This window comes from Gymnoscopelus braueri, assembly GCF_963280865.1.
Source record: "Gymnoscopelus braueri genome assembly, chromosome: 3".
Taxonomy (NCBI): Eukaryota; Metazoa; Chordata; class Actinopteri; order Myctophiformes; family Myctophidae; genus Gymnoscopelus; species Gymnoscopelus braueri.
The window spans coordinates 11,914,623-11,935,306 of NC_137612.1; the positions used below are offsets into that span (position 1 = coordinate 11,914,623).

General features: G+C 39.8%; 3 protein-coding genes across 7 annotated transcripts; 1 reads left to right on the forward strand and 2 right to left on the reverse strand.

Annotated features, from left to right (window-relative positions):
* Nucleotides 1-516: 516 nt before the first annotated feature.
* LOC308082793 (WD repeat-containing protein 82-like) lies at nt 517-8,400 on the reverse strand. 3 transcript variants are annotated; one of them, XM_080424809.1, is made up of 10 exons: nt 8,187-8,400; nt 7,106-7,268; nt 5,926-6,026; nt 5,549-5,615; nt 4,933-5,032; nt 3,364-3,480; nt 2,762-2,917; nt 2,002-2,071; nt 1,440-1,582; nt 517-1,036 (listed from the first exon to the last, which is right to left on the reverse strand). In XM_080424809.1, exons 2-10 carry the CDS (start codon nt 7,264-7,266, stop codon nt 1,010-1,012), a joined length of 942 nt encoding a protein of 313 aa, XP_080280935.1. In that variant the 5' UTR covers nt 7,267-7,268; nt 8,187-8,400; the 3' UTR covers nt 517-1,009. The 3 variants fall into 3 exon arrangements, with proteins under 3 accessions (XP_080280935.1, XP_080280936.1, XP_080280934.1); XM_080424810.1 differs by having other exon boundaries at nt 8,262-8,391; XM_080424808.1 differs by lacking the exon at nt 8,187-8,400 and having other exon boundaries at nt 7,106-7,535.
* A 993-nt stretch (nt 8,401-9,393) lies between these two features.
* rpusd4 (RNA pseudouridine synthase D4) lies at nt 9,394-13,189 on the forward strand. The gene is made up of 7 exons (XM_080424797.1): nt 9,394-9,507; nt 9,676-10,135; nt 10,473-10,674; nt 10,806-10,899; nt 11,173-11,323; nt 11,462-11,559; nt 11,832-13,189. Exons 1-7 carry the CDS (start codon nt 9,430-9,432, stop codon nt 12,024-12,026), a joined length of 1,278 nt encoding a protein of 425 aa, XP_080280923.1. The 5' UTR covers nt 9,394-9,429; the 3' UTR covers nt 12,027-13,189.
* Nucleotides 12,451-20,134, reverse strand: qrich1 (glutamine-rich 1). Of its 3 annotated transcripts, none has more exons than XM_080424784.1 (12): nt 20,039-20,134; nt 18,427-18,694; nt 18,258-18,323; nt 16,624-16,746; nt 15,664-16,512; nt 15,113-15,272; nt 14,839-14,993; nt 14,637-14,748; nt 14,435-14,543; nt 14,178-14,329; nt 14,006-14,096; nt 12,451-13,510 (listed from the first exon to the last, which is right to left on the reverse strand). In XM_080424784.1, the coding sequence occupies exons 2-12, from the start codon at nt 18,676-18,678 to the stop codon at nt 13,321-13,323; spliced, it is 2,259 nt and encodes a 752-aa protein (XP_080280910.1). In that variant the 5' UTR covers nt 18,679-18,694; nt 20,039-20,134; the 3' UTR covers nt 12,451-13,320. The 3 variants fall into 3 exon arrangements, with proteins under 3 accessions (XP_080280910.1, XP_080280909.1, XP_080280908.1); XM_080424783.1 differs by lacking the exon at nt 20,039-20,134 and adding an exon at nt 19,636-19,764 and having other exon boundaries at nt 12,452-13,510; XM_080424782.1 differs by having other exon boundaries at nt 12,454-13,510; nt 19,926-20,052.
* Nucleotides 20,135-20,684: the final 550 nt, after the last annotated feature.

Sequence of the window (20,684 nt, forward strand, 5' to 3'; positions counted from 1 at the left end):
CAGTCACACATAACATGCACACACACAGATAGGCGGGTGAGAGAAAGATAAGTGTGTACCTGTGAGGTTACCTTCGATGGGTTCATCCATTATTCATTCAGTGGTGAGTACACAACCCAAGCTCCTATACATTATTCAACAGTTGCCCCCTCCACTACAAACGGACACACTTTATCTGCACCGATGCGAAAAAACAAAGAAAGAAAAAACCCACTCATTCACAATTACATAAAATCAAGACTAGCCTTTCCCTCACCGCCTCATTCACATACACACATGTAGGTGTATTAATTTATACAGTCCCACTGGTGACTCAACTTCCGTTTGCATCGATTCCATCCAGTGAAACATGATTGTGGTTACGTTAAGAGACATTAGTCCCATAATCTCATAATTGCTTAACAAAGAATAATCTATAACGTCTTGGTAATAATCACCATATTAGTCTAGTAATTCACCTCCGATGACAATGCCATAGCCTATAACAAACATAAAATCAATCTTTACATTCATATCCATTGTATAAAATGTGGTCCTTTTAATAGAATAAGTCAAGTATCCTTACAAGCACAGCAGTACCTCTTACTTCCATGTAAAACACAATTATTAGTACTTAAAATGTCATACAGTAAAACTAAACAAAAGAAATGTCATACAGTAAAAAAAGATCAACACTGAGTAAATTATACATGAGTTAACAAGATATAGAATAAGACATTACACAAATGAACCTAAAATGCTGCCGCACAAAAGTGTGCCGTCCACACAATCGTAATGTCCAGAGTCAGACTCCTCACCTCTCTGCCCTTTACTACACTACTGTCCAGTCTAAATAAGAGTAGAAAAAAATGACTTTATAAAAATAAAATTGTTTGTAGGGCATTCAATCATCCAAGAAAAGATTGTTTCTGATCACCCTGTTCTCGGACACCGTTACTATAGGCAGGTACAGCATAACAAATAAAATAAGGCGGTGGTGTTGATGTGCTCTTACATGGATGACATCCCACTAGTCATCACATGGGAGCCAAAATGTCTGTTGAGATAAAACAAGTATAAGTAAGAACTCCATTTACAACTTGTGACAGTTTAGCACTATAAACAACAGATTCTGTGGTACATTTAGCAGACTTAATCCAGAGCAATCTACAGTAATCAAGATAAACACGAGGTAATACATCAAATGCATAGAAATAGTAATCTAGGATCATAGGTACAGTAAGGTAAACCAAGAACCTATCAGTCTAAACTGTATAATTCTACATTGAAATTATACACACCATAGGATGCCAGGTCTACAAATGAACCTGGCATCTGTCTACATAACATGCTATCTAAATGACATTTTAGCCTTTGCATAAGCCTGCAAGGTCTTCAAGGCTAGGGCAAGTGGTAGAAATTATACAAGAGTGTTATGTGATGTTTTTAGAGCTTCTCACCATGTTAGAACAGGCACTGGCAAATGTCATGTATCTGGGATTGAACTGCAGTGTGTTGATAGGACCAGAGTGCTTGCCATCCAGCACAGCTACCTTCATCCCACTTATAGTGCTCCACACATGGATTCTCCCATCTTCCGAGCCTATTAGATCATGACACAAGATGACACATTCAATGTAGAAATACTCCGTTACAAGTAAAAGTCCGGAATTCAAAACTGACTTGAGTAAAAGTACAAAAGTATTGGTATCAAAATGTGAGCTTGTAGATCGGCTACTTTCAAATGGCTGACATGTGAAGTGGGTAATGTATGTTTTGTAATAATAATCAAAATCTACAAAGTAACTAGTGACTTAAGTTGTCAAATAATTGTGGTTGAGTAAAAGTACAATATTTGCCTCTGAGAGATGTAGTGGAGTAGAAGTAAAAGTATTGAAAATCGGAAAAGTACTTTTACTTTACTGGAGTAGTCTACTTAAGTACAGTACTTGAGTAAATGTACTTAGTTACTTTCCACCACTGGACATTAGCAGAACTAATATACTGACATAATAACCTTACCAATCATTACGAACTGCGAGTCAGGAGTAAAGCAGGCCTCTAGGGGAATGCCTTTACTATTATTGTAGCCCTGGAAGGAGTAAATAAGATCAGCATTAGATCACCATGTACGGATGTGCCATTCATTAACCCATTAAGACCGGGATTCGATTTTAACCACTTTAACCATTATCTTATACTTTGGCTATTCAAAAATAGAAGATATACAAGCGAGTGCCGAGTGCGCTATGAGCTTGTAGATCTGCTATTTTTGAAAGATTATGAAAATGTGTGAAAATCTTTGAATATACCTTTTTTTAAAGCGAACATTTGTAACTCAAATCTTTGCTTCTGGGTATTCTACAAATGTCTTCTAAATCCGTAAAAATTTTTTAACTATTAAACAATGTTGCTATAATCAGTGGTTCTCAAACCTTTTCATGTCAAGGACCCCCAAAATTATATGTATTTGGCCGCAGACCCCCATCTCATAATATTTTGTTCCAGGGACCCCCGCAAAGCATAGATTTGAGTCGCTTTAAAAATATATATATATTCAAAGATTTTCACAAATGTTCACGATAAAAAATAAAAAAAAATCTACAAGCTCGTAGCACGGCACTCGGTGGGTGCCGTGCTATGAGCTTGTATATCTGCTATTTTTGAATAGCCAAAGTATAAAATAATGGTTAAAATGGTTACACAGATGCGTTCCCGGTTTTAATGGATTAAGCTCTTGAAAGTGTAATGTTAACTGTGTTAATTACTGTAGGCGTCTTACAGAAAAGGTATGCAGCACGGCTCCATTGAAGGCATTTAGAATGTGTATCGCACCACCGTTGGTAGAGATGAGTATCTGTTTCCCATCCTTACTGAACTTGAGTCCAGTCCACTCACTGGCACGGGTGAACCTCGTGTCAAAGATGGCAAATGGACCCTGTTCATAGGAAAGGAAAATATGGTCAACCTATTCTACATATCTGAGAAAACAGGTGGGAAAAATATATTTTGCTCAGTCACTGAATTACGTCTAGAATAAAGTCAGACATGAAAAGGGAATCACATCTGTGGCTAAGTAAGTAGGAATATGAGAAATTATTAGGTTATGCACACATGCAGTCCAAGGACAAATAATTTCAACAGGTGATGGAATAAAATAATTACTATGGAAATCTGCACACTGTTTTTAATGTTCAAAAGAGAAAGTGTAGATTTAATCGTAAAACGTTTCGACCTCAAGAGGTCTTTGTCAGGTACATGGATTGGTTACACACACACACACACACACACACACACACACACACACACACACACACACACACACACACACACACACACACACACACACACACACACACACACAGAGATGTTTTAATGTGTTACCTTGTCAAAAGAGCGAAGGTCGTATAGGTTAATTTTCTTTGATTCAACTCCTGCAGCAAATATCACACCCTCTGGATCAAAGGAACAAACTGGATTCTCCATTGGATTAGTTACACCCTGATTCACAAAAAGGGGGGTGCAGTACAGTGGTGGAAAGGAAAGAGGAGAGACAAAGAGGAATTAAAGCTCCATCTGGCTTCTTAATAAATGTTCTTTCACATGCAAATACCCATTCAATTATCATGATTATACACATTCCAACCATGACCCATGCTGGTGTTGTGTTTGTAATTAATGCTTTTGGCAAATCTTTATTAAAAGGTGACCCGTCATATCATTTTGTACAAAATCAAAACATATCACAAAAATCTTCTATATTAATTCACGAAACATGTGTGTGTGTGTGTGTGTGTGTGTGTGTGTGTGTGTGTGTGTGTGTGTGTGTGTACCGTATTGTCTGTGTATCCCGGCCATAACTTGGGCGCCGTCCGACTGAACGGCCTCAAAGTCAGCATGTGCCCCATATGACCTGGGGGTGTGCAATGCTGAGTGCCAATTCGGTTCGGAGAACGCACCGATAATACGGAGGACGCACCAAATCTCTGTGTGTCTGAGGGGAGTGTGTGCGTTGGCATCCCTGACTGGTCAACCCGACCCATCGGCTTCACAGATTGGCAGAGCTTTGCATCACGTTTGTGCCACTTAGCCAATATAAGCCCCTGACTGGCCAACTCGACCAGAAGGCTGAACTAATTGGCCAGGTTTTGCTTTGTTTGTGCCAGGTTGCCAACATAAGTGGCAATAGAACAGAAAGTACGAGAGCTGTGGTCATTATGAAATAAGTGAACGAAGTGGCGGCGCATGTGATGCGTGTGGAGCTGACAATATGAGTATTTCACAAAGGCTGGGGCGGGTATTCCCGCCTTGCATGGCCCTGAGTAGGCTGGCACACTTTGGGCGCCGGGCCAATCCTATTAAAGGGGAATACCACTCATTTTCAACATTGAACCATGTCATTATATGCCTTAGAGCTGTTGTGTGGAAATAAGAAAATTGTTCCCCCCTTCTATGTCGCCTAGAACTGTGATTTGAATATAAAGTTAAGACTTGTTAAAGCATTTTCAGCCAATTGATTTCTATTATATACAAATACAATGTCTTGTGAAATGTGATATATAACCATATGCCACTATAACTACTACAAGTCGCACTGTTTCAGCTGGAAGTGAGATTCCCCATTCTAGTGAATGAGGCAGCGTAGAGGGCGGGCAAAAGAGTACACCTTCTGTATATGTCACTGATCACATGACCCCAACAATCGATTCTCCAGTTCTAGGCAACATAGAAGGGGGGACTTTTTTTCTTATTTCCACACAACAGCTCTAAGGTATATTATGACATGGTTCAATGTTGAAAATGAGTGGTATTCTATATTCCCTTTAAATTGGGATCTGTTCATGGATAATTTAACAAAACAATAACATGAAAACCCTTGATCTAAAGCAGTCATCTGTACAATTAAATGTTGTCAGATAGTATATGTTTAGACATTTTGAACAGACTACTTACTTGACAGTTTTGAGAGCGCAGATCCCAGATTCTAATGGTCTTATCCAATGAGCCTGAGATAAAGTGATCGCCCACTGGTGACATGGAAAGTGCAACAACCCTGACAAATCAACACAGCACAAACATTACATCAGTGTGCATTTGTATACATATAGAAATGTAAACCTGTAACTAACCATGCCTTACTGGGGTAATAAGGCACACATAATAACATGTATAATTAATGTGTAATATTTGATGCTATGTTGATGAATTGAATACATAGGCCCACAATGGAAACAAGTCCCCAGGACTATTTTGTGTTATCCCTTTAGCCTAAATGTCTTACTGTACTACCGTGCTGTTTACATTTTTGTCTAATAAAGTATTCAAGTGTGTAGTCTACATTTTATGTATTTATACTTTAGAAAACAGTGAATTTGCTGTTTGATGTTATATCATTTGAGTGACTAGATTTAACTGATTTTGTAGTTTCTACTAGAGTGGAAATCCTATCATATCATCCAGCAATGAAATATCTTCACTCTACAGAATAAGTATTGAATTGCTTTTCGCTCTTGCATGACACTAAATCTTGTGCCCGTCTTTGGATTCCATCTGCTTGCATAATACTCACCTTGCAGTGTGACCAGGGAAATAACGAATGAACTTGTTGTCAGTGAGTGACAGGTATCGAATGGTGTCTGTGAAATACAATGACAGTTTAGGAATAGATAACTGTGTCGGTTTTTGCCTGAGGGGTGGGTTGGGTAATTTCTACGAACAGTTAATAATTATTTATTTATAACACACTTTACATTTTTGCAAATCGCAAAGTGCTACAGGGCTTAAAAACAATGGCATACAAATAACAAAGGCAAGACAAAAACTAAAAACATTTGTCAACAACATAAGACCCTTCTTGGGGTAAAAAGTAGATAAAATAAATAAGGCATAGATAGAGCCCTAGGGGAAAAGAAGACTAAGCAAAAGCTTGTACAAAAGTTGTACTACCGTCTAGTTTGTTGGAACTGTAGACCACTGTGCCGGCGTCTCCATGTGTGTAGCGGATAAGGTCCACTCCATACTTCTTGCTGTATAGGGTGTGTTTAGGCCTGAACAACAGAAAACAAAAATACATTGTTCTATTAGGTATGGTCACATGTCAAATGGCCAGTGGTGGAAAGTAACTAGGTATTGTACTTAAGTAATAATAATAATAATAATAATAATAATAAACGTTATTTGTATAGCACCTTTCATGACATGAAATGCAGCTCAAAGTGCTTTACAGAGCAAGAATACAATTACAGTTACAACTAATTTGCCAATAATGCAAAAAAGAAAAGCAAAAGCATAAAACAACATTAAAATAATAGCAAAAGGCAGTGAATACAATTGAGGTATTTTTTTCTTTACTTGAGTATTTCCAATTTTCAATACTTTTACTTCTACTCCACTACATCTCAGAGGCAAGTATTGCACTTTTTATTCCACTACAATTATTTGACATCGTGAGTTACTAGTTACTTTATAGATTTATTTTTAATTATTAGAAAACATGCACTAACCACTTCAGCCAGTAAATACTGTATATTTCATACAGTATACGTTGGCTATATGAAAATAGCCACTCTACAAGCTCACAATGCGGCGCGTTGTGAGCTTGTAGATCTGCTATAAACATAACCCTAACCCAAACATAAAATACATGTACAGGTGAGGTAAATGTCATCCAATCAGGAGATAAATCCTAAAAGATACAATAAACATGTGAAGTGATTAAACAAATAAATGCGCAGACGAAATTGGAACTGGAACACTTTAAATTTCAAGTTGATAAATGGGGTCTCTCTCCTGATAGGATGAAATTTGATACCCACCACAAAATGTTAATTTTTTCTTCCTGTTTACTAAAGAACTGGGGAGACCCTTGTTAGTTACCGAACACTTCTAGTCTAGTCCACTGATGAATTTAATACACAGGGCCACAATAGAAACAAGCCCTTCTTAGGGCTTTTTGTGTTATCCTTTTAGCATCGTTGTATAATTGTACTGTACTATTTGCAAGCTGTTAATAAAGTATTCAAATCAATCAATCAATCAAGCAATGATTACTAACTTTGTTTTAACAACAAAAAGAAAAGAAAAAGGGAACTTAAGTTTAAAATCTCAAGTTATTATTTCAACTTACTTTCCCTCACGGATGTCATACAATACAATGGAGTCGTCGTCACTGCTCGCCACTGCATTTTCACCATTATCACTGTAGTCCACACAGTTGAACTTCATGGAATGGTCCCTGTATGTCCTGGCGACCCTGAAGCTTCGTAACACACTGTCTGTGATCTTCATCTCTGCAAATGAATGACATTTAAACACACTGTCTGTGATCTTCATCTCTGCAAATTAATGACAATAAAAAACACTGTCTGTGATCTTCATCTCTGCAAATGAATGACATTAAAAAACACTGTCTGTGATCTTCATCGCTGCAAATTAATGACATTAAAAAACACTGTCTGTGATCTTCATCTCTGCAAATTAATGTCATTAAAAACACTGTCTGTGATCTTCATCTCTGCAAATTAATGACATTAAAAAACACTGTCTGTGATCTTCATCTCTGCAAATTAATGTCATTAAAAACACTGTCTGTGATCTTCATCTCTGCAAATTAATGTCATTTAAAGCAAAGCTTGTATATCGGCTATTTTCAAATCACTAAAGTATATACAGGTCTGAAGTGGTTAATGTATGTATTTTTTTTTAAATAAAAATAAAAATCTACAAAGTAACTATAGTAACTAAGGTTAACAGATAATTGTAGTGGGGTAAATAGTACAATATTTTCCTCTGAGATGTAGTGAGTAGAAGTAAAAGTATTGAAAATGGGAAATACTCCAGTAAAGTAAAGAAATACCTCAAAATTTTACTTAAGTACAGTACTTAAAGGGGAAATCCACCCATTTTCAATATTTAACTATGTCATTAATATAGCATAAAGGAGTTGTGTGGAAATAAGAAAAAAAAAAAAAAAAAATTAACATTGCAAAAAAATGTAACATTGCAAAAAAATTAACATTGCAAATTACACCATGATGAGTCATCACAGTGTAATTTGCAATGTTAATTTTTTTGCAATGTTAATTTTTTTTGCAATGTTAATTTCTTTTTTAATTTTTTCTTATTTCCACACAACTCCTTTATGCTATATTAATGACATAGTTAAATATTGAAAATGGGTGGATTTCCCCTTTAAGTACACTAGTTACTTCCCACCACTGGACATTAGATTGAAACGCAAGGCACTATCAATCAATAGCTGGAGGCAGATCTGATCTTCTTACAGACAGACGTGCATGTATTCTCTGTCTGATCGGTCACACGATGCATTCCTTTTTTACGCTATTAAATTCTTATTATCAATGTATTTCGATTAAAACGAACGGCTGCAGAATTTCTTTTCACAACATTGTTCAACAGCTTCCAGACAGCGTTGCCAGATTGTGCGAGAGAAATAAGCAACCAGGTCTATAAAGACAAGCCCAAAAGACCACATGAGCACTTAAACGTTGGTTATTTGAAAATAGCCAATCTACAAGCTCGCGACGCGTTGTGAGTTTATAGATCTGCTTATTTCAAAGAAGAATCTAGGAAAAAAAGTGAAAATGTAGGAATATTTTCAAAATCTTTTATGGGGGTTTGTTTCTGGCACAAACTATTTTCAGAAGGTTGGGTCTACAAATACATATTAATTTGTGGGTCCTTGACTTGACATGAAAATGTTTAAGAACCACTGGTTTAAACAACATTAGGGAACAAGCCCAAATAAACAACTACACTTTAGAAACAATCCCAAATAAGCAACACTTTAGAAACAAACCCAAAGAAGAGCGCAAACGGCACAACTACCAATACATTTACAAGCAACTTGAACAGACAAACAAGCCCAAAGTCGCTTATAATAAGCGGACATGGCATCGCTAGGTGAATGTTCCATTTTAGACACCACCGATAGTAAACGGGCGGAGTTTTCTAACCCCCGCAACAATCACAACACACTACTATTATTATCCCGCCAGATTGTCCCGCCAGTACAGCTGGTCTTGGAGTAAAAAACAAGCGCGCCAGCTGACCCAAAAAAAAGGAAGTGACGAAAGATTGCAGGAAGAAAAACAACACGCAGCAGCAGTTAGTTTCAGTGTTGCCAGATCTGCTTATTATAAGCGACTTTGGGCTTATTTGTCTGTGAAGTTTTTCTCTGAAATTATTTGAAACAGTGGTTCTAAAATATTTTCATATCATGGACCCCCAAATAGATTAATGTATTTGTCAACCCCCACCTGAAAATGTTTTTTTTTTTAAATAGAAGATCTACAAGCTCACAACGCGTCGCATCGTTTTCATTGACCTGGTTGCTTGTTACTCTCGCAAAATCTGGCAACACCGGTTAGTTCACACATCGATCCATGACAGCATGTGTGTGAGAATTTAGTTTACCCTTCAAGCGCTACTATGAACAACTCGTGTAGAAGAATGTGGAACGTGATAATTTCTCATCCCAAAACAAATTGCTGCACGTCGTTTACCAAGGTACATTTCAGTCATTGAATTTGGATTCTGTGTGTGAGTTGGTTGGATATGTACATTCGTGATGATGATCTTTTTTTGTGTTGTAAGTCCACTGACCACTGTCCACACAAGTGTTTTGATTTGTTGTAAACAAAGACCGAAAATAAACCATTCAGTCATTCATTCAAGGTGTCACATTGTCTCTCACGGAGTCATGCCACTGTGGCTAAAGGAGCCCCCAGGAGCCGTGCCACCGTGTCTGAAGAAGGAGCCCCCAGGAGCCGTTCCACTGTGGCTGAAGAAGGAGCCCCCAGGAGTCATGCCACTGTGTCTAAAGGAGCCCCCAGGAGCCGTGCCACTGTGGCTGAAGAAGGAGCTCCCAGCACCCCTGATCAGGGCGACAGACCTCGGCTGAGAGCCATCGATCTGGCACGGAAGATCCAGCAGGAGAACCAAACGGAGCAAGACCAGAAGAAGACAGCGCAGTCCACCACACGGGGGGAGAAGGGGGTCGCAGAAATGAAACAGTTCACTCAACAGTTGCAGAATGTTCACCCTAACGTTTTAGCCAAGCATCTGCATAATACTTTGCTGTTCCAGAACGACGACCTGGTGGTCATCAACAAACCATATGGGGTTCCCGTCCAAGGTAATTCATTCATATGCAGTCACTGTGTTATCTGAGTGAATGTTTTATACTAGTGGTTCTCAAACCTTTCATTTCTATTCAATGACCCCCAAATGGGGGACCCATTCTTTATGAATTGAATACAATCATCATGAATACAATCATTGTAAACCGTACCTCTGTACAATCTGCAAACTGTTAATAATAAAGTATTCAATCAATCAATCAACCCTTACGGGTCCATTTGGTTCCATCCTGTAAGGATCCATTTAGAATCCCCTCAAGGAACCTGGACCCCACTTGTGAGAATCACACTTGTTTATCAAAACTCTGTATTTTTCCCATTTATTACTCACAGATAACTCGGGGGGCACATCCATTTCCTCTGTGCTGCCAGTCCTCAGCAAAATGTTATTTGGGATGAAAAGCACATCAATGCTATACACATGTCTCGGCCTGGAAAAGGAGGCCACAGGAACTCTCATACTGGCTAAAAGTGAGGAGATGGTGGACCACATACTAGCCCTGAGCAAAAATAGCCAAGTGCAGAGGAAATATTGGTAAGACATTGAATATAGATTGCTGTTGTTGTTGAGTCAGCAGTCTGTTGTTCTTGCCCACATGAGATCATAATCTGTCCAGATGTTGTACATTACAACCAGTGAGAGACAGTCATTGTTTACCTCCACAGGATCATCACTGTCGGTGTGCCGGTACCGGCTGAAGGGGTGATCGACATTCCTGTTATAGAGAGACAGGTCGCTGGCTCTCGGCCCCATTTTAAGGTTATTAATCTTAAACCATTAAAACCTGAGGCCGAATCTACAATCTAAACCAGTAGTTCTTTCAATTAAGATTCTTCAAAAATGTTCAAAAATAGCAGATGTACAAGCTCGCAGCGCGGCACGAAGTGACGCGCTGTGAGCTTGTATATCTGCTATATTTGAATAGCCAACGCTAAAATCTAAAATGACACGGATGCTTTTTGTAGTTTGGGTAGTATGGTGAGAAACCATTTATACACAGATATCCTTATTCAATTCACTCTTTTTCTTCAGATGGGACTAAGTCCAGTGTACAGGGTGAGTGACACGGGAGAGGGAGTAACCAGAGTTAGGTCTCATCGGCAAGCTCAGGGTGCTGTGACCCAATACCGTGTCCTGGAAAGTGACGGTGGTTGCAGCCTTGTAGAACTCCAGCCACTAACTGGTAAGATTGTTATTGGGGCATATTATTGAGTGCTAAAGTTAAGTGGTTTAGCAGCTAAACGCACTTCATCAGATGACTGACAGATGTCAGAGAAGTACCCTCAATCTTATTAATCTACTGCATCTACTATGTTCGTAGGAGTAAAACACCAGATGAGGGTTCACATGGCATTGGCTCTGGCATGCCCCACCCTTGGGGACCACAAATACTCCCATTGGACCAAACTGGCACCCCAGGTATGGCTGACAAAAAATGATCCACTTCCAAAATAAATTAGAGACATTCAGTATACTGTATAACCATATCGCTTGCATAAGCAGACTAGACATGTATCTATTCAGATCAAAATGGTAGGCAAAACATAGGTATGACTGAAGATGTCTGCCCGCCACATTTGTTCTCGTTTAATATTCTTTTTACCCACCGAATTTGTTCTCGTTTAATATTCTCATGTGTCATAAACAGTGTTTGGCTTGTGAAAATGACTGAGTAACAATTTCATCCTCAGAAACTACCGGAAGGTGTGTTGGGAAGGTTGGAACTGGAACAGAGCAAGGTCCGTTACCTTCCTCTTCATTTACACGCCCGCCAGACGATACTGCTGGGAAACGAAGGTCAACCCGACGTCTCTGTGACCTGTCCTCTGCCCAGATTCTTCACCAAATCACTGCGTCAACTGCGGTTAAATCTTTCTAAAGAGTGATCATTTACAATTATTTCAATTCCCATTAAGGATACAATGAGAGGGTTGCTTCCTTGAAGCATCTCAGACTGCTGTACATAACTTGGAAAGCTTCCTTTTAATGGGTAAATAACATCCCATAATGCCGTTGACTAGTCGGTTTACACTTCGAATGTCAATCTGGTAAATACTGTAAACTGTATATAAAATAAATGACTTGCCTATTGTTTTTTGTGAGTCTAAAATGCTAGAAACAAACTCGCTTGCAATTCCAGTGATGTTACAGAAAGCTCTGTAGATGACAATAATTGCCCATACATATGGAGCTGTAGATGACCCAACTCTGATGTGCTGAATAACCAAATGTTGTCATTGGTGTATTGGATCAATGTCCAGTGTTTGCGCTTTGGATAAAAGCGCTATATGCACCATTTAACATTTAGTGTAATTAAAACAAAACTCTTGATAAGTGTATGGGGGTCACTGGATGGAGTTCACCCGAGAACAATATTTCATCACCTCCTGGTTGAAAACTATTTGAACTTCAGCTTCATTTTTCACATATGTACAGATTCAAAATGATTACACAATTTCAATTTGGTGGAGAGAAAAAAAAACAGGCACATTCTTCAGCTTTCAACATATTATAATACAGGGGATCAAAAATGCAGGATAAAAAAAATTAAGTTGTGAAGCAGAGGCCCCATAATTGTCTATGAAAGTGTTCTGGGACCTGAGAGAAGTTAAGACAACGTGACGTGAAGTGTGAGCTTAACATGAAAAAAGTCAGTGTCCTAATTTTATAATATTGACAAGACTGATTTCATTACAACATTAACCATTTCTAGCCAAGTTACAGAGCAGCAGCCTGAAGAGTTCAATAGTGACCCGACACAGGTCAGATGAAAAGCTTTTTCAAAGGTTATCAAGGTGACAAAGGTCATTGAGGTGACAATTTAGAAACCTAATGTGGCCAACATAAAGAAGATTCCAGTCCATCACCACTGGTCATGAAAATGAGGCATCTGTACTGTAGATGAATAGATCTATTTTAAAGAGCCAAAGACAAATCCCTTAGGTGAAAAATTGAAGAAATATGGGTTCACTTGTTTCCTTGAAGACCGTTTAGGCTAAAACCTAATTTATAATCTGTAGTAAAACAGTGTCACTTACCCAAAAGAAAAGATTTTTGACAAGCGACACCGTCCTGTGATAGATTATAAATTAAGTAACGGAGTGAGAAGGGGATACTGCATAGAGTCAACAGTCAGTGCAGGACGTTACATTTCCAATGAGGGTCCACTTCAGTCCATCCTCAGTGCATGTTCGCTTGCGCAGTGTTGATGGCATCCTGAATCTCTCGGACCACAATGATGCGTGCGAGCATATTCTCCACTTGTTGATCAGTGATGGGCTGGGTCGAGTACCATATCGGACTATTGGGTGCAACAACTGGCTCCGGCGTCAGGTAGTACGCATCGTTGCGTCCCTTCGCACTCTGAGGACTGAGATAAAATGAGGGATTTTAGTTTTGTAGTCACAATGGGAAAAGATCTACAGGTCTACAGGACTGCAAGATTGATATTGACCACTTGAGCCCTAAATAGAGAAAAAAAAAGCTTCTAGATCCGTTAGATTTGCAAATTTCTAAAATAAAAGTGAATATATTTGAATAAATGCCCAAAATAGGGATGTCAGGGTTATATGGTTAAACAATGAACCCAAAGAGAGGTAAAATATCTGCACACTGAGTTATAGCTCCCAAAATAAACCTTGGGCAACGTTTCGTCCACATGTCTTCCATCAGGCAAAATTACCTGATGAAGACCTATATGGTCGAAACATTGTGCTTGAAATAAAGCTTTTTTTTCCGGGAGCTATAACATTTGAACTCTGTGATTTCTGCATTCTTATCCAACACCTGTCCTAAATACAGGTTTAAGATGTGCACACAATCTCCTCATTGCACTGTAAATAATGAACCCCACTTGGCCACTTACCATTTGAAGAGGTAAAAGTCATACAGTTTAATGGGACAACGAAGAGGGTTCTCAGGGTCCTCGATCTGCTCTTCATACATATCGTCCGTCACTGAAAGACAGGCCACACAAAAGGTCAACATCAGTCAGCAATGGGAAGACTTAAAACAATGAAGTCAAATGTATTGAGCACCTTTTTGGCCAACGTGATGTGGACCTTGGCCTTTTAGGAAGCGGATACTGGTAGTTTTGTCCTTGGGATTGGAGGGGTTCTTTTTGGTGTGTCGTAGCACCTTAGAGAAGGCCACCTTCATATGCTGCTCAACTGTTGTCAAATGGAAATACCTGAAAGGAAGAACATGTTGTCAGGGCAGCTATGTATTTGTGGCATCAGCATGATCGACGAGACCCGTTTTCAGGTCATGCAGTTCAGAGGACTTGGTGACTCACTTAGTGTTGAAAAACATTAGAGTTGTAAGTAGTGTGGATGGGGAATGTGCTCCAAGTTGTTTGCACTCCCACAGCATCTCCTCTGTCACATGACTTGGAATATAGTACCCTGAAAAAAGGGCACTCGGGTGAGTAAATTCAAGCTAACAAATAAACGTTTTTAGTTTTTTTGTGTAGAAAACAGATGCTAATGATCTCTTACCTAGATGAACATTGGGTCTCCAACCTTCTAAGATTTTGTGTAAACACAGACCGAAACGTGTGTAGTATGGATCGGAGAAAACATCATCCACACGTCCATTTTCAGAGAGATACTATAAGAGAAATGCACATTTTAAAACCTACTGTGTTATGGAGGTTCAATACACAGGAGTCAATCAATGTTTGTATGAAGGACTGCAAACCTTTTGTATACACAAGAAGACGTAATATAGGACATCAGGTTCAAAGCACTCTTCCTCCAGTCCTCGTGCCTCCTGGGTCATCATGGCTAGACCAGCATTTAACTCAGCGACTGCACTGGACACCAAGTCCTCTTGAAAGCGTAAGGGCTGCCGACCTGGACACGCACAACAAGGAAAATGGTTAGAAAAAGGGAAATTCAAGTCAAAGGCATCAAGGAAATCTATGAATTTTGATGTAAATTAACTGCTGGGACAAATCGGTGTGTAAACTCACGGCCGATAGGAGCTAGCTTTTTCTGCTCCTTCTTTTCCAGCTCTGCATTTTTTCGCTGCACCCAAAGGCGCCAGACATCCAAGCCCTCTTCTGGCTTCAGACAGATAGGAACTAGAAGCTCTGCGGGAGGCTCAGCTTGTGACTCAGTTTCTGCTTGTCCCTGTAGGAGACAAGAATTGTTTTCTAGTGTTTAAGAGAAACAAAAACTCAAAACAAACATCTAAACATTACCAACATAAAGCTACGGGAAATGATTTATCTGTAGTTTTTTTAGTGGTAGTCCAATCAAAAGTCAATCACGAGAATAAAAATGTTTCCACTGATACTTATTATTTTTGGTAGTGGGGTTATCCATATATATGAGTGCCTTTAAGAAAACTATTGTCCAGGTATGTGTCTTGTACATGGTTGTCTGCATTTCAATATTGAATTAGGCATACACTCACAATGGAGACTTTATGATAAAGATTGTATTTTTTAAACACGGCTGAGTGACCACAAATTTAAGGACTAGAATGTTGTTAAGCAAAAGATGACGTTTCTGTTCTCACCTGCAGGTGGAGCTGCTGTCCTTCTTCTTCTTGGCTGTTCTGTTGATTTGGGTCCCAGATTTGTACTGACTGCGTGTTATATGCCCCTCCGACTGTCTGCACAGCCACAGGGATGTGAATGTTCCCGTTCATAAACTGTGCGTGTGCAGGGAACAGGGTCTGTACGATCTCCTCCTGTTGTCCAGCAGTGAGCGACTGGACCGTGGCAGACCTCGATGAGGAGTTGGATGCCATCTTGTCCTTGTTTTGGGTGGCAACGTGAACTGTACTGTACGCCTCCTGGGGGATGGCAATGTGTGCAACTCCCTGCTGCTGCGGAGTGGAGTACACAGGTATGGTCCAGGTCTCCCCAGTGGGACCCGTGATTGTGCCTGTAGTGCTGTAAACCTGAGAGCTGTCGACGGTGAGCAGATCTGGCCGTATGGACACGTAGCTCTGCTGCTGTCCTCCTTGAGGGATAGCCAGGACTGTGGCCATCTGCTGGCCCTGTTGAACGGCATAGGACACTGACACAGGCATGTCCACTTTGCGTTTCTTGGCGGGCTGGAGAACAGTGGGGACAAGTGATCTCCTATCCGTCTCCCTAGGAGAGCCCTGCTGCTGGGAAGGAGACATCGCCTCTATGGTCTGGATCTGGATCTGCTGGCCACCTGGGAGCTGGATATGTTGCCCCCCTTGCAGTTGGATGTGTTGGCCACCTTGGAGGTGAATCTGTTGGCCACCTTGCAGTTGAATGTGTTGGCCACCTTGCAATTGAATCTGTTGACCGTCCGGTAGCTGTATGTGTTGGCCACTCGACAAGTGTATCTGCTGTCCGCTAGCTACAGCTGCTACCAGTTGAGCCTGTATCTGTGAAATAACAATAATGCCATTTTCAGGATCTTTGACAACCCCAAGACTTGTGCATCATATGGTTGTACTTGACATGGGTAATGATGAGGTTTTAATAAACAAGAGTACCTGTTGGTGCTGCTCCTCTGTAAGCTCCCCCTGCTGTATAAGCTGTGTTCCTGCTGAGAGGGCCTGCAGCTCCTGCTGAGAGGGAGAGGCCAAATGCAGCACCTGTCCCTGCTGTCCCTGAATCTGAACAAAACGCAACACACAGCATTCATATGCATTACTAATTACGGTATGGTTCGTTAATAATTGTCTTAACAGGTATACTATATCATCAGCAAACTATAATTTGCACATTTGATTTGACTATTACCCGAGAGTATATTGTTATATCAAAGTACAAATTTAGAGTGAAATTATGTAGACTTGGTAAAAAATTTATCTTGCCACCATCTCAGCTCATACGAAAAAAGTAACATACTGTAAACTATAGATCAAAGTTCAACAACTCTAATGTAACTTCATAAATAACCTTCCAGAGAAAGATTCTCACACCACACTGTACATCAGCTTGTACACACAGTTTATTTGCAGTGTTCCCACCCACCAAAAAACAAAATAATGGCTACCTCAGAAAAGGCATTCATTTTGATCAGCTCAACATATAAGAATAGATTTGTATGTTTCCAGTTTTTAGTTGACCGTACTTAACTGTCATCTGATTCAGACAAACTAATAACTAATAACTAAAACTAGTAACAATATTTAAAATGCCAGCTATCATATTTAACCCCGCCTTGTACCCTCGCGTCCCTATTCTGGGGGGAATATTTGCCAAAAATAACAGATCTACAAGCTCACAACGTGTCGCATTGTTATTTTTTTAAAATATATTTTTGGGGTCTTTTTATGCCTTTATTTGGACAGGACAGTAGGCTGACAGGAAATGGGGGGAGACATACAGCAACGGGAGTCGAACCCGCGACACACTGTCATGCTGGATTACCAGTTTATGTGGTATGCGCCTGGACCGCTAGGCCAGCGGATGCCCCAACGTGTCGCATTTTGACACGTGAGCATGTTTAAGAGAATTGGTGTGGTGTATAGGGTAAAAGAGCAGACCAATTACAGAGCCAACCCCGAAGTATATAGGGTTTAAGTAGTTATAATTCAAAGCTCAGAACTGGTATCTCTTAATAACAGCTAGCCCCATTTGGAACCTCTCCCTCCGCTGTACAGCTCCCAGATGTGGTCCCACAGCGCCGGGTGCCGTTGGGTGATGACACCGGCGAAAATTGGCCACAATGCATGATTCTTACCTTTTTCCGCACATCGTATCCAAAAAGTAAAGGTCAGCCCCCCTGCTCTCAGATGATGAAAATGTTTGCGGGCAAGAACATTTTACCGACGGGTTCAAACAAGCGTTTAAATCGCTTTTTTGTCAGCTTGTAGCATGTTTTCCCAATGCAATCTTACGGGAGCAGTACAGCACATGCGGACGGGGGTTGACTGGCCACAGGCTGACTAAAAAAGCGATTTAAATGCTTGTTCCGTCTGTAAACGTTTCTTGGCCGCTAAGAGCAGGGGGGCTGAACTTTACTTTTTGGATACGAGTGTGGAAAAAGGTAAGAATCATGCATAGTGGCCAATTTTCGCCGGTGTCGTCACCTGCCGGCACCCGGCGCAGTGGAACCTCATCTCGGAGCTATATAGTGGAGGGAGAGGTTCCGATTGGAGCTAAATAACAGCAAACTAACCTGCACAATTTGCTGCTCAGACTCATGATGCAGCTGAGATGAAATATCTGTAGATGTCACCTGGACCTATCAGAAAGAAACAGAATGAGGTGAGTTATGTACAATAGCAACTCTTTTGAGAATGACAAAAATCCACCAACAATGGAAAAAGAGGAGGCCATGCTCTTACCGGACAAGCCAGTTCCAAGAGAGACCCAGCAACCTCTGTGCTGTCAGTGTAGACACAGTTGGTGCCCTGGTGGTACACCATGGTGGTGGTGGTGGTCCCTGCATCACCACCCTGCTGGCTGAACTCCTGGAGCACCCCTGTTCCCTTCGCCAGGGACTCCAAGAACTCCTTCATCCGGTGTTGAGGGACAGTGCGGGCCTTTTGTCGCACATACTCATCAAACGAGACCACACCACTCTCTTGGTTATTCATTGGAAGTCAGTTTAGCCTGGAAAAGATGAGGGGTTGTTCAAGTCAAGACTTCAAGTTATATTACAACCTTAACAAGCCTATAGATAGCTTACAATGCAGTGGTGGGGGTACACCCACACTGTATGTAATGAAGCATAGTCTAATCAGCCTGGTAATCAAACACTGATATTAGGATATAACTGTGAATGAATGACCTAATTCAATTCATTGCAGCGTGCAGTGAGGTTATCACGATGATCCCAAGGGGCAAAGTGAATATGTCAAGTTCCAAAGTTGTAGTGCATTTGCCAATTTTATTATAGTACATATTCACAAATATCAATTAGAATCCGTTATAATTAGCAGTGGGCCAAATTATAAAGTCTCATTTTCTTGTGGTTAAAAACGACAGGGTACCAACAACAGCAGGACATGCTGACTGTCAAACAATAGTATCTAGTGAATACCAAAACGCTCGCCCCAAAACACAGTCGCCCCAGGGCAAATGCGACGGTATTCACCCGGTATTCCTAAATGTTACCTCTGAATAAACTATGCATAACCCTAATCTTATTCCTAAACTTAACCTCAGTCAAACTATGCCTAACCCTGAACTTATTTCTAACCTTATCCTCGGTAAAACAAATACAAGAACACAAGAACCGCTGGTCCGCGAAAAGATATGGGGGCGAGCGTGCTTTGGGGCGAGTTTTTCGATTACCTATCTAGCAAGTTAGCATATTAGCAATGTTAGCAAGGTATTTCTTTTGCCACAAGCTCTGGATTACTAGTTAGCTTGCCATCTAACGTTAACGGTGATTTACGTCATCGAAAGACGACTTTATTCAACCAAGAAACCCCTTTAATTCGCTAATAAGCATAAATAACAACGACCAATGCGTTCCACCAAGTGTAAACTGAGGTTAGCCGTGTTAGCTAAAGCTAGCCTGACGGGTCCCATGGATCCTTTCATGCTACCTTAAATAAAACCAAATCCTCTCCTTTCCGCCAAGGCACGGCGTTTAAAAATAAAAAAGCCGAAAAACAGCTAATCACCAAACAGCTACGACCACCGGCATGACATTTAGCTTCGGCAAAATGTTGATGAAGACACAATCTAATCTATGGTGCAAACGATGCAGTAATTAGACTGCAATACAGTTTTGCAGCAAGCTGGCGAGGTCTGTCTCTCTACGTGTGCTTATTTTAATGTTGGTCCCTCCTAACCAAGCTTCGACTAAAAAAAATACATTAATGTGCAAGTTTACCAGGTCGAGCAAAGAAACGGGTGTAGGTATCCAGCGGAGTGTCGAGAAATGTCACCACTACCACCATAAAGCCCCAAAACACAACATGCAATACCATTCAGTGGATTTGGTACCAGGAAAATGATAAAATGACGGAAGTAGGCCCTGCTGCCAAACAACGCAAATCCTCGCACCGCTCCAGCAGTGGCCTCACACCTCACCGATATGAACATGAATTGTACATAAGAGCAAAACACATATATTCTGTCATTACATCCCTTATATTTATAAATGTAAATATATAAATATTAATATTAATATTAATATTAATATATATATATACATACATTTTGTTCATGTTATATATATCTATAAAAAAATATATCTATTAATATATATATAAAAATAAATAGATTATATATATATATATATATATATATATATATATATATATATATATATATATGTGCTCTTTTCTATTTCTATTGTATTGTTTTATTGCGATATGGATCTCCCTTGGGTCTGAAATAAAGAATGAATTGAATGAATATATATATATATATATATATATATATATATATATATATATATATATATATATATATATATATATATATATATATTTTTTTTTTTAAGTTATAGGCTATATTGCAAATTTGCACGAGTAAGACAGAATAGTAATTACTCTCCATCTATTAATAGATGGAGAGGTCATAAAATCTATGGTGATAGCCTTTTATAGTTATAGTACTTTACACAATCAGAATCAGGACCAAACAG

Coding starts and splice junctions, on each gene's coding strand:
- LOC308082793 (XM_080424808.1), bottom strand. CDS start 7,311: ATGAAGATCACAGACAGTGTGTTTAAATGTCATTCATTTGCAGAGATG. Junction 6,027..7,105: donor TATGACATCCGTGAGGGAAA/GTAAGTTGAAAT, acceptor TCTGTTGTTCAG/GCCTAAACACACCCTATACA. Junction 2,918..3,363: donor ACCTTCGCTCTTTTGACAAG/GTAACACATTAA, acceptor TCCTATGAACAG/GGTCCATTTGCCATCTTTGA.
- rpusd4 (XM_080424797.1), top strand. CDS start 9,430: ATGAACAACTCGTGTAGAAGAATGTGGAACGTGATAATTTCTCATCCC. Junction 10,675..10,805: donor CAAGTGCAGAGGAAATATTG/GTAAGACATTGA, acceptor TTACCTCCACAG/GATCATCACTGTCGGTGTGC. Junction 11,560..11,831: donor GGACCAAACTGGCACCCCAG/GTATGGCTGACA, acceptor TTTCATCCTCAG/AAACTACCGGAAGGTGTGTT.
- qrich1 (XM_080424784.1), bottom strand. CDS start 18,678: ATGAATAACCAAGAGAGTGGTGTGGTCTCGTTTGATGAGTATGTGCGA. Junction 14,330..14,434: donor CTAATGTTTTTCAACACTAA/GTGAGTCACCAA, acceptor TCTTCCTTTCAG/GTATTTCCATTTGACAACAG. Junction 13,511..14,005: donor GACTTTTACCTCTTCAAATG/GTAAGTGGCCAA, acceptor ATTTTATCTCAG/TCCTCAGAGTGCGAAGGGAC.